We start from the raw sequence: 13,858 nt of genomic DNA, 5'->3' as shown, positions 1-13,858 counted from the left end.
CATACACATGATTTGAATGACGCGGGAGGCAGGTGATCTCTCTGCAATTGTTATAAATGTTGGATTAACCTACTAATTCAAAAAAGGTTATTAATCTACGGGTCATGTGCGTTCCGATCTGTGGGTTGTGATTCATGATCAGTTACACCCCTATTTATTAGGGTGATGCACACTGATTTGTGAGATCCCAGTGAATTTTTGCTTAGCCCCCAAGAAGCTCTAGAATCACCTCTGGGTATCTATTTGGACTTGTTTATATGTGTTTATTCTTAACATCAAAAATCGTTAACTATTCACTTTATACAAATCACCAAAGACCATAAATTCAACAACAAAAATCTTCTTTAATGTTCTACAGATTAAAAAAATGTCACCTACATCCTTGGAGTCTCAATGTTTCTTATGTAAATGTATTCTAAAAGCTCAGGTAGCTTGCTGTTCTGTTTTGGAAAGATGTTTTGTTCATGGCAATGTTTTGTCACATAGCTTGTTGTATCAGGTCTCACGAAAGAAAGTCAATATCAACTGGCATCTCTCAGGTTTCAAGGAAAAAGACTAGGGACTCTTTTAACTGATGCAAATAGGCCATGTTACCACAGGAACAGTAAAGGTTTTTAGGTTTTCGGTCTGTACAGGGTGAGTAACAAATGACATATTTCATGAAAAGTGTTGTGCTTGTGAAGAGCAAAGTCTAAACTGCCATTCAAGCTTTAGGGTGAGTAAAGAAATCATACTTTTATCCAGCCAGGATAAATTAAATTGATCAAAAATATATACAAATTAAAGCCGCAAATAGCGATAAAAAATGGACCTTGCACCCGGGCTCATCGCAGCCAGGTGACCTTAGGACGACAGACAACAGTGGACAATAATAATTTAAGCTAATATATATTAAACAAATCTGATAAAATCACTGATTTATGCCAAACTACCTTCTGTCAGCAGGAGGCGTTATGACTGTGACTCAATATTGGCATTTAGATGTCTTCAGGAGAGGAATCTTACTGATTATTTAAATTTGACATATTATTTAATTTTGCAAAAATTTGGCAAAAAAAGACATGTCAGACATTGTTTGGCTGAGTTAAAAGTACTTTCTCCATGGAGAAGCACTGAACTTTGTCAGTCTGCCACGGACACAACCTTCGGTGCAAACTCTAGATCTTCACAATTCAGCATCACAGAGGCCTTTGGACTAAACTAATGGAACATTGATTCGATGTGATAAAATTTGTAGGAGGAGTTTGTTACACTGTAAAACATGTCATTTCCTGTTGCCAGCAGGTGGCGCTAAAACTGTATCTGGATTTTGGCATGTAAACTTGTTCAGGTCAAGACTCTTTTCAAACGTGTGAATTTTGAGGCAGATTGGACAATGCATGCCTGAGTTATAGCAACTTCCTGTTTTGTGGCAGATTGTCAAAGTTTGCGAGGCTGCCACAGACACGCCCTTCGACGAAAACTCTAGATCTTCATAATTTAATATTGTTAAGGCCTTTAGATGACAATAGCCAATTTTGGTGTTGATCTGATAAAAACCCTAGGATGAAATCGGTAAAATACAACACAAAAAATACAAAAACTGCACTTTTTTGGCATAGAAAGTTAAATATCTGACTTCCTGTTGGGTTTGAGATTTTGCTCCAAGAGACATTTTTGTAGGTATTGGCATGTTTGACGTGTGTGGCAATTTTCGTATGTGTACGTGAACCGTAGCTCAGGGGCTAGTCCGTCAAATGTGCATAGGTGGTGCTGTCAAGTCATTTTGCCCACATCGGAAATCTCAAACAAACATAAATTTTCGCCACTTCTGGGGTGTGTGCAAAGCTTTGTGAGTTTACGGGCATGTTTAGACCATCAAAACGTGATTGTGAAGGTGAAGAAGAAGAATTTTATATGAACTAATGGTGCAGAAAATTTGCATTTTAAAATATATTTAGAACCACTTTATTATAGCGCTGTTATGATTATTTCTAAAAAAATAGAAAAATAGTGTAAAAAAAATATAAAATAAAAATGGTAGGGTCCCCAAACATTAGCACAGTACGATTTATTTCCATTAAATCATGTATTTTATGATTAATTTTATGATAAAATATATAATACCTGGACACAAACATAATCAATCTAATTAAATACTAAATCTCTACAGCCAAAACAGTTACCCTGTTGGTGTGTTTATGTCTATAAACTCTTCCTCACACCTTCATAATTTGCTGAGATTTTAAGGTGTTTCATAATAGTTTTACTACCAGAAGGAGCCACAGATTACAACGTTTTTACACCACTAATCAAGTCATGCTGGTAATTTACACCAGATGAGCACAATTTCCTCTGACCAAGGCTGAGTAATAGATTTTGGGTTTGTTAACTTTGCATTTGGAAGCACTTCACAGTGCCAAACCCAATGTTAAAACATCTTAATTTGAGTTCAATCAGAGCATGAAATGTGTCATGTCTAGTGCTGCTTAAAGAGCCCCTATTATGGGTTTTTGAAAATGACCTTCCATGTAGCGTGAAACACAGCTCTAGGTGAAGTGAAATATCTAGCTAAGGCTTAAATCTTAAAGTGCACAGTGTTTAAAACAATTGATTCATCTATTAAAGAGTCCTTTAGCCGTTTCGAAACTTAAGCCTCGCTCAATCATTGCATGGGCAAAACCCGGGAAAATTGAAACCCCCGGCCCGTTCACAAACACAGTAGCAAAGAAAAAGGCAAAGACAAACACTGTAGCAGATCCCGGTTGAATCAAGTCGTGAAGACGCAGTGCTCAGCTGGATATTATTGGAAGTGTGAGGGGATAGTTAGTGTTATTTTCTCTACCTTAAGATGAAACTGTAAAGAGTTAGTGGTTGAAGTTTAATGTTGCAAAAATGCCCAGCATTATAGCCTCAGCCTTGTGCTGTGTTCCCGTTATTTTTCTAATGAGTGCTTCAAGAGTTCCCACTTAGATATGCTTGGCACTTATAGCAGGTTTGGCATGCTGTCCCGGGAGAGAACCCTGAGCTCGGAGATATTTGAGCCCAGGGCTCCCGCCCGGTCTAGAAGCATATCAGGAGAACCGAGATCAGGTAGGTCTCGATCGCTCCCTCTTTAGAAAGGGAGAAAAGGAGGAGATGGGGTGAAAGGGGGGATTCTTCCAAAATGAAGCTAGTGCAATGGGGAGAAAGTGATCCATTTATACTGAGCTAGGATCATTCTGATTGGATTATTACTGATTACGGATGAGTGGCCAGCGGTGCACAATCATATCACGTGCTCCTCTCGAAATTAGTTTATGAAACTTCACTTCTGGAATCTACATGCTTACAACTGAGGATTCATCAGCCGTTTGTTAAAAAAAAAAAGGTCTGAAAAGACTATTGGTGTGTGGGACTTTGTCAGAGCTTGACAGGAACTTTACAGTATACAGTTCATGGACCAGTTTCTTCCTCCGTTTCACAAGTATAAGTAAGTGCATGCCACTAAAATGGTTGCCTCATTGTTTTCTCTAGCTTGCAAATTATCTATTTAATTTTGTTTCGTTTTTTGTAACCGCTTGTACTGTGTCTGGTTAATTTTTTATATTTTCTTATTGCGTCTCATGCCTCTTTGAAAACGTGACGCGTGCTGCTTTGTTTACAGATTTATATGCGTTTGTGAGCTCACGTTCTACTGCCAGTTTTCATTGCTATGGCCACCATCAGCTGTTCCTACACAGGTACGGTGGTCAAATTTCAAAATAGTTCAGCTTTTGCTGCTGTGTGCATTATTACTGAATGTGTCTCACTGTTTTTACTTATGGTTAGGAATAGAGTAATATGCTGGTGCTTAACTGCATTGTTTTGATGCACTCCTGCATTGTGCTCACACACATACCTGCCAACCTTTGTCCCCGAAAAATCTGGGAGACCGGGGGGGTTAGGTTTGGAGGTGAGGTGTCTGAATAACACTGCTTGAAACTATTAAAACTTTAGTTTTGGTTGCATATGCACCTGAAATTTTATCTATGCGACCTCAAAATATATTTGGGAGCATTTGTGCGAGTGCATAAAATTGTTGTTGTGCGACCAGTTTTTACCACATGCACAGATTTAGAAAGGCATCTTTGCACCTAAAAACACCAAACGCAGCAATCAGTAATGGTTTAAAACAGTTGACATGTCAACTTGCTGCAGTAAACAAAGCCTGCAATTCTTGTGTTGCCTTGCTGCCACTGCACTAGAACAGAACGTGAACGGATTGGTTAATATCAGCTGTCAATCACTCAGTTCTGATGACAGGGAGCTACAGCCGCAAAAATAAGGTCTGAATCTGAGAGAATAAAACAACACTGACGAATTTAGTTTTAGAAACCACCTAAAGTTACAAATAATGGCACATCCAATTAGTGATCATAAATGTCAATCCAGCATTTACACTTTTCGCAGAGTGGATAAAAGTCTTCCAGTGCTTAAAGACCGCTATAAAAATCCACCGTAAAGCCGGTGGGACAGAGTTTTCAGGTAACAGTGTTTGCCACTGATTGCCACTGATACAAGTTTTAAGCTTGAAATGTTCTAACATTATTTAATCCTTCAGATAATCATCATGATGCTATCAGTCATGCGACAGACACTGCGTTCACCATCCTTAAAGAGCATGCATTCACCGAGATAAAACTAATATTGCAGCTCTTGAAAAGACCGTTTTTGCTATTAAGATGTCGTATGCAAGTAATTAGCTAAATTTCAATACCATCTGTGCAATATCAGTCATCACCAATGAGTACAGCACAGTTATTATTGTTAATTCAGTTTTACGCCAAGAAGTGCATGCAATGCTGGTGAGCGAATGCAGATTTTTGTTTATTTGTTAGTTTTGATTAGAGTTGATTCTAAATGCAATAAATCTGTTAATATAAAACATGTAGTAACTGTGCTCATAATTTTTGGTGGGTGCGACTAAATTTTGTCTGGTGCGCCTAAAGTTTTGAAGTTAGGAGCACCGGTGCTACCAAGAAAAAGGTTAATTTCGAGCCCTGTGTGGTTAGTAACTACTATGAAGCATGTTTCGGGTGGGGTGGTTGAAATTACGGGAGTTTTCTGGGATAAATAACAAAACGGGAGGGTGGCGGGAGATGGGTCTGAAATGCGGGAGATGAGTGAAATGCAGTAAATTGGTCTGTAATACGGAAACTCCCAGGAAAAACAGATGTGTTGGCAGGTATGCTCACACATACACTATGCACTCTGACTACTTCAATATTGTTGATTAGCCGTGGTGGGCATTTCATTCTGTCTCGCAGAGTCAACCAATCACAGCAGACTGGGTCATCGGTGCAATCAGCACAGATTAGCACCATGCTAAAAAGTTTATTGATACAGACTCAAGTGTGTCTGCAAAGTAAGTTTTCTCCTCTGCGTCTATCATGGATAAACTGTGAACACTGCTGCAGTTTATCAGTGTCAATCATCGATGAACAGTACCAGAGTGTTAGAGCCAATCGCAGCTCTTTCTGTTGAGCGTGTCACCAATCATAGGGGTATAAGAACTCGTGAGCTGGATATTTGTATTTGTTTATTTGCTATAATTGCTTGTGTTGTTCTGAGCATGTACTTGAGTTTTTAAAAATACAGTTTATATATCTGACTGTTTGTATTAAAGGACAAAATTGTATTACAAATAGTTTATAAATATAAATTTAATTATACATTGTTCTTGTGCTGTAAAGTAAAATATAAAACTGTGTATGGAAAGCATGTTCAATGCACCGTGATGCACCGAGACATCGAATTGAACCAAATCGATGGCGTGATAAGCGTAACCGAACCGAACCATGAGACCAGCATAGGTTCACACCTCTACTATTTATTTAATCACGCTTAAATAATTCCAAACCAGCTTCTCTATTATGTTGAACACTAATTAAGATATTTTGTAGAAAGCTGAAAAACTCTAAGTATTGACCTCCATAGGAGAAAAAAATACTATGGTAGCCAATGGTTACAGGTTTCCAGCTTTCTTTAAAATATCTTAATTTGTGTTCAAAAGAAGAAAAAAAAAGTCAAACCGGTTTGGAACAAGTGAAAGGTGAGTAAATAATGACAACATTTTAATTCCTTTATAAATACACCCCTTTCATGTTTTTTGGAAATAAATACTTCAGTGAAGAAGAGGAACTGATATATGAGAAAACTATTATTTTCTAATTGCAAACATATTAGCTGTCGTGCTTAACAGTAGGAGAGCAGGATAGTCTTTTTATTTGTTTGCACTGGCCTAGATCTCCACCTGGCTGTAAAATACATAAATATATGTCATCCAGCTCTGATTTCACCACACATTGACTTCCTGAGTGAATGCAATAGGGTATACTTCAAAACAAAGGTCAGATACTGAAATATATAGTGTGATCATTTCCTATCAGTACAGATATGGGGAAACCCATTTCAGAAATATTTCATGGAGACATGATGAAATATCTCCGGACCACTCATGCACATAGGGAAAAAAGCCGCAGTCAGGCACATGCCAACACACACTCGCATGTGTTCAAAACAAACAGTGCACTCTCGAGTTGAAAATGAGAAGTCTTATGTGCTGTGTTTGGATAGTGTTTGGGGGTGGACAGACAGCAATGTTTTGGATGTGGAGCTAGAGATAATTGAAGTCATAGGAAGAGATGCATTTTCCAAATAGGAAATTAGCCTCAGCAGACACAAGGACAGAGAGAGAGAGAGAGAGAGAGAGAGAGAGAGAGAGAGAGAAGTTCAGGAAAAGAGTGTCCTGTCAAGGTTGTTTTACTACACTGATGGATAAAAGATGCATAATTTTAGGGAGGGGGAAAAAAAAAGGTTGAAAGAAATACACATGGCTGCTCATGGCAGACTTAGGTGTTTGGTTATCTTGGAAAACATTCCATTGGTTGCTTTCTTAGGAACCTGATCCAGCTCCCCCTTTATCTCTCAAAACCCTTAACTGAGCATGTATGGCAGATGACTTTCTTGTATTTTGACCACATGGACTAGTTAATTAGGGGTGGCGCAGTGGGACCTTCACATCAAGAAGGTCGCTGGTTCGAGCTTCAGCCTGGGTCAGTTGGCGTTTCTGTGTGGAGTTTGCATGTTCTCCCCATGTTGGCGTGGGTTTCCTCCAGGTCCTCCGGTTTCCCACACAAGTGCAAATACATGTATAGGTGAATTGGGTAAGCTAAATAATTGTCCATAGTCTATGTGCGTGAAAGAGTGTGTATGGATGTTTCCTAGTGATGGGATGCATCTGGAAGGGCATCCGCTGCGTAAAACATATGCTGGATAAGTTGCCGGTTCATTAGATTAATCAAGGGACTAAGCCGAAAAGAAAATGAATGAATGGACGAGTTAATTCTTTTAAACCAATACAAAGCTTTTACATTAATAAACATACCTGACATTTTTATTCTGGAATGTCTGCATGTAGTTAAACATTTATTAGTCAAAAATGACAAAATCATTTCATTGTTGCATTTCAAAAGTCCCAATAGTTCTTAATGTAAAAAATACATGGATTATACTATTTACTTTTTAAAAAGTTACATTAACAATAGTCCAGATGTTTATCCCTGATGTTTGAACGCCACTCTAACAATAGTTTTTTTGAAGCATAATCAAACTTCTTTCTTGCTTTATTGGATATTTGCTCACGTGACAGAATGATATGCTATGGGAATAAGAACGCTTTTGTTTTTTTACTAACACATGCTGGCTGAACTGAGCTTCCTCTGTTCACGGTGCACACCTGGAAGTGTTGTGGTCAGCAATGGCATCTTTTAGGAAAGCACCAGGGAGCGGTGACCTCCGGTGCCTTGTTAACCAAAAGGGCAACTTTCAATGCATCCAAACCACAGGGTGTTGACCTCATGATAAAAGAGTCCAGCACGACGGCATGTCACGGCTAATGAGCTAAGATCTAAAAGATGTGGTCCACACTGCTGAAACCTCCAACAAACAAATCAGTTTGCTTTGGTAGAAGTTTTCCAGAGAACATGCATGTTATGTTCACAGCTTTTAGATAGCATCATGTGCCCCAGCAAACATGGAATAAGTGTAGCATAGTAACATAGTATGTTATTGAATATATATGAGTGAGGATAATCATGCTCAATGCTACTGAATACCTCATTAAAACTATATAAAATAAATGTTACACCCCTCTGAGTAATGACAGCATGATTCAAAGCTCCTCAATAATGCAGAGACTTTAGACAGCCATTGTAAGCCACCTCGAATTTCATCAACTATGTGGATAGGGGTGAATGTCTTGTTTCTGCAAAGGTTTTTTCTTCCCATAATCATTCTGTAAAAATTATACAAATTCAAATAAGTTGTATAAAGTTTTGCAAATGTTTACTTGATGTTCCAAGTCTGTTTAGTTGATGGTTTAAGTTAATTTGATTACTTTAAGGTACAGCAGCAACTACAGTGCATATTTCAGTAAACATTATTCTTGTTTCAAGTTTATTAAATAACAAATAAAGAATTCAGTGTAGTTCAAGAGCACACAAAATATGGAACTGCCTTGGATAAACGGCATAGTTTGCTTACCAGCTGACTTTTCTGGAATGTTCACTTTGCCTTTTTTGTACCTAACAAGCACAAAAACTTTGTTTTGTCATGTTTTTTAAATGATATTATACCAGTTTATTGTTAATTTGAAGTATCACAACCTCTAAAGGAATAGTTTCTTTCCCAAAAACTAAATTCTGTCAGCAAATTTCTTTTTTGCTTTTTCCACCCTCCATACAAGGGATGTTTACACTCTTTTGCTGTCAGTTCAATGTAGATGTATAAGATGTACCCATATTACAAGCAAAATCTGTGCAATTATTCCACACAAAACTATTATTTGTCTTGGTCATCTTTAATCAAAATATTAAAAAAAAAATTGTTTCCAAGATGGAATAAAGTAGGTTCTCTGATTACATAAATTCGACATTATGGCTTTAGCTTTAGGCAAAAAAAAGAAAAAAAAAGAAATCACCCTCAGTTCAGCATTCTGTTTTAGTCGGAAATACACAACAACACTGAGGTAAAGTCTGTAGGAACTTCTGGTCCACAAAGACATTTTCAAAAGCCTATAGGAGTTTTTATATATAATATTAAGAGAATATTATAGAATGTATAGAATTATATAGAATGACAATAAGACGAGTGACCAATTTTTTTTAAATAATTTGTACCTATCATTAAGCTTAAGAAAATTGGTCTAATGCAATGTACATTTTGTGCTGTTTATAGAAAACATACAAAAGACTCAAAATTCTAGCTGAAAAGGTCAATCACAGGCAAGAGGCCCCTGTAAAAAAAAAAAAAAAAAAAAAAAAACAGTGCAGACCCCAGTGAACAATACGTCTTTTCACTTAATGTATACTGATTATCAAGAGGACAGAGCGGGAGGCAGGCTCATTCATCATCCCATCTGCTGATGGGTAATCACAGCCACTAACCTGTTCCTGCTGACTAAACATAGGCCTAGAAAAATACTGAAAGTATTCAAAGCACTGAAAGCACATAATAAGGTTTTAAAGAAACAGTTTAACCAAAAATAATTTGGATGTTTTCTTCAGTATAGAATTTAAGAACATGTTAATCTGGTTCTTGGTGATTCGCAAAATCCAAGTGGCTTGAATATTATAAATAACCAAGGAGAAAAGTTTTAGCTTAAAATAGTCTTTGATATTTTATTGAAGAAAAATACCAACATTTCATATTTAATCAGCAATAATAAGACAAAACCAACAGCAACAGACAGGTCTTAACAAGAAATCTGACAACCTCCAATGAAGTGTTGTATATTGGTATTGATGTTCATCCAGTATGATTTAACATTTGACAATAACACTGGTTATTTGAAACTTATTTAAGGTTATCATTTCCATAGTTTCATTAAAACCATACCTACATTTTCTCTAGAAGCGTTGCCAACCCAATGTCCTAGCATCATCATCAGACAACAATAGATTCTATGCCATATACCCTGAGAATAAAACAAGGACATTGGCTGAACTGGTCAAGCTATTAACCTGACTGGTGGACAGTCACTGGACAGGACATGACTTATTCTATAGGCTCCAGTGAATGGGTAATAAATTACAAAGACATTGGGGCTGGGCTTACGTCACCTGACCTAAGGTCTCAACCCTAGGGTACGCATATGAAAGTGTGCTTTTAATTTCTAAGGGAAAATTACACAAGCGAAAAAAGAAAGCTGTGTCTTAGCTCCTTTATTACCACCGGTCCCACTGTTGTGTGGTCCTATAGTGCAAAGATATTGCACACTATACACCCAGTTTGTTAGCATGCACGTTCATCGCTTGTGTCAGCAGGAGCAAATGGTGGTTCTCACAATCTGCTTTATGTTTGCACTTTGCAGACCAGATGCCTCCCAGAAGCAGCCACACCTGAGGCAACAACAATCCACACTGTCACAAAAGGTCTAGCACCTCAACATGTGAGCAACGAAAACATTTTTTTTCATCCTCTATGAAAACACATTAATAACTAAAAATGAACTTTGTAACCACACCAAATCAAGATGCCCCATTTCTTTTTTCTATGGAGGTTAACTGATTTAACTGAAACTGAGCAGTGAAAGTGGAGTCAGACAGAGAGAGCTGGGTTACACGGCTCCCCAGAAATCATATTTCCTGTCATCTGGAAATAATGCAGTTGTGTTGCACGCAAACAGTTACGCCTAAAGCATGTTGAGGTCTCATAGGGAATTGTTGGTCAGGTTAGGTTAAGAGGCTACCTTCTACAACGAACGGAAATTATATGGTTTTCTATTATAGCTGGGGAAAAACAATCTGAGAGAAAGTGGAGGAAGAGGCATTCAAGAGGTTACTGGGGTATGAGGATCACCTATAGAGTATGTGCATCCCTACAGAGATCTTCTGGGACAATGTCTACAGACACAAATGAAGGTTTTGTTTTTTTGTTTTATTAAATTTGCCACTTTCAGTCAAAGAGAAAAATGACAAATCATTTAAAATTTAAACATTTTTAAATTAAAGTGATTTTATATTTAACTAAATTTGAATGCAATTAAAGTGTATACGTATTGTTTGAAAAAAACTTTTTGTTAAATTAGACGTCATTGATGGCATAGGTAAAGTAATGCTACATTGTATATTCAGATATTTTATGAAAAAAAAAAAACTATAAAAAACACAATTATTATGTTGTGACTAGGCAGGGGACATTAACTGTTTTCAAGGTATACCACGATTTGGAAAAGTCAAGGTTTTAAAACCGCCAAAATCTTTTGTTATACCATTCACCACACTGTTTTTTTACGGCACAACAGTATCTCCAAAAAAAAATAAAAATAAATAAAAATTATATATATATATATATATATATATATATATATATATATATATATATATATATATATATATATATTATTATAATTGTAATGAAATCTGTGGTTTTGAAACAAATGAAGAAAGGACAAAGAAGTCAATGATTCATTTAAATTATTTCACCTTACTTGTTTACTATTCGAAAATACTTTAAATGTTTCTCAAAATAAAATGTATTGTGTTCAGTAATCAGTGTTCAGTAAGCAGTTATCATACCGTCACTAAGCATGGGTCAGTAAAAGATTCTGACGGTGTGATAACCTTGGATAAAAATATCACGGTTTCACTGTATCACGGTATTGTTTTCTGCTCCAAAATATATTCTTTTCAAATGTCTGGGTAAAAAAAAACAAAACAAAAAAAAACCTTTGAAAACAACAAATTTTATTTTTGAATAATTATAACTATTTTGGAGCAGTAAATAATTAAAATGAATCATTGACTTCAGCTGTCTTCATTTGATTAAAAAAACACAGATATTTTTACATTTTAAAATGGCATCTTTGGATATTTTTTTCTGCTGGATATACTGTTGTCCTAAAAAAAAAGTAAATAAAATATATAACAAATACCTTAGGAACAGTATTACAGAAAATGTTAGCGTTTTTAAAACCTTGACTTTAGCAAACCGTAGGATACCTTGATATCTTCCCATGCTTAATACTAAAATGTATAAAAGAATCATATGAAAATGTTATTCTATTCAAAATTATTAAAAGTGTTTTGCTGACAAACAACAGTGAAAATTGTTCATTATAATTAGGTAGAATTTAAAGAGTGAGACTTAAATAAGTATTTTTACATCATCCTTAAATGATTCTTGTTCTGGAAATATTTGTAGGAATAGCCAAAAATGCAGTCAAAACTTTTTTTTTAGGCCAAAAATCATTAGAACATTAAAGAAAGAACATGCTTCATTAGGACTTTTTGTAAATTCCCTGTTGTAAGTAAATCACAACTTAATTTTTTTTGTTATCAATAAAAATTGTATTAGAAAGAACTTTATTCGGGCAACTTTAAAGGAGATTTTATCAATATTTAGATTTTTTGCAACCTCTGAATCTAGATTTACCAAACAGTAGTATCTCAACCAAATATTGTTTTCCTTCCATCAATGAAACATTTATTTATTCAGCTTTCATGTGATTTATAAATAGATATATTTATTAAAGTAAAGTTGGTTTTACATTCACACAATAGCTTCCCTTATTGTTTACCCAGCTACTTTGAATATTCGATCTGAAATCGCATCTAAGTATGACTTTAAACAACATCAGCACGATTTAATTGACTGTAAACAAAGATAAACTTTATAAGTCATTGGCTGCTAATAGGATTTTCCTATTCAGAATTTACAAAGAATACTTTTCCGAAACTATATTATTAAAAAGAAAGTCAGAATGTCCGAATATAAAACTTTACCTCAATATTTTTGCAACCATAATCCAAAAAAGTCACCCTTTCAGAGACTTTTTTTCTCCAGATAGACGCACCATAGGAATGTCCTTCATTTAAAAATCCAACATGCCTTGTCATAGAGAAAAGATAATTGTGGGTGTGCAATAAATAAAAAAACAAATACACAAATTAAATTAATACAATTTTCAGGAAGTCAAAGTCTCTCTCACATTTCTCGAGGGACTCACTCGAGAAGTTCAGGCATATCTTCAGAGTAACCAGTTGTAGAAAAATCTTTGCGATCCTTCATGAATGAGAAACCCATTGATTTCACATTTTCTAACACCCCTGCAAACAAAGCCAAATGCTGGTCACCTACCCACTGCTTTGATAGTGTATCCTTTGGGTGACCTCAGCGCACGGCGCATCCACGCTTCTCTCAACACCTCCAAGTTATTGGCATTGCCCTGCACGAGGAGCACGTAGTTCTCCAGCCATCCTTGAAAGGAAACCTCCGCCACCGCTTTAACGAGTCTTTTATTCCAGAAGCTCCGCAAATTTTGAGACCTAAAATCCCCAAACACATCCTGTCCGCTGGTGCTGCTGGCGCTGAATTTGCTGTCCTCGTCCCGACAGAGAACCACAGCGAGAGACGCGGCTGACAGTTGGACCGAGCGGTGCTGCTGTGCAGACATTTCTGCCCTCCAATCAATCTCTATCTACATGTAGATTTGACAACAATACGTCATTTAATTTTCTTTATCCAACGACTGCAAAACCAGTTTGATTGTGTCCCATTTCCAGCGAGCAAGTCGCCGCCCGTGTGTCTTTACTCCGCCTGTGTACTTCGGTGTCTGCGAGCTCCCAGGGCAACCGCCGCTGCTGACGCACTGACGCAGGGGAGGCGCGCAGTTGTGCACCAATGAAAAGGCTTCTTTAATTACATGGGCGCGTCCGCGTCTGTCTGGACTGCCACCTCAAAGGAATCTACAGGTAGTAAACAAACAAGGCCAAGCATAAGGATATTTTCTCCAAAGTTGGTGGTCTTCCTTTTTACTAGTATGTAATTATAATATTTCTAAACTTCCTATTAAATT

General features: G+C 36.6%; 1 protein-coding gene across 1 annotated transcript in view; it reads right to left on the bottom strand.

Annotated features, from left to right (window-relative positions):
• stox1 (storkhead box 1) overlaps positions 1 to 13,617 on the bottom strand; it is a 33,562-nt gene extending 19,945 nt beyond the window's left edge. Inside the window, 1 exon segment of the mRNA NM_001123010.1 lies at positions 13,141 to 13,617. Within this exon segment, the coding sequence (NP_001116482.1) occupies positions 13,141 to 13,456 (316 nt within the window). The 5' untranslated portion in view covers positions 13,457 to 13,617.
• Positions 13,618 to 13,858: the final 241 nt, after the last annotated feature.

This window comes from Danio rerio, chromosome 13, assembly GCF_049306965.1.
Source record: "Danio rerio strain Tuebingen ecotype United States chromosome 13, GRCz12tu, whole genome shotgun sequence".
Classification (NCBI taxonomy): Eukaryota; Metazoa; Chordata; class Actinopteri; order Cypriniformes; family Danionidae; genus Danio; species Danio rerio.
Note: the sequence above shows the minus strand (reverse complement) of the source record. Positions and strands in the feature narration are given on the sequence as shown.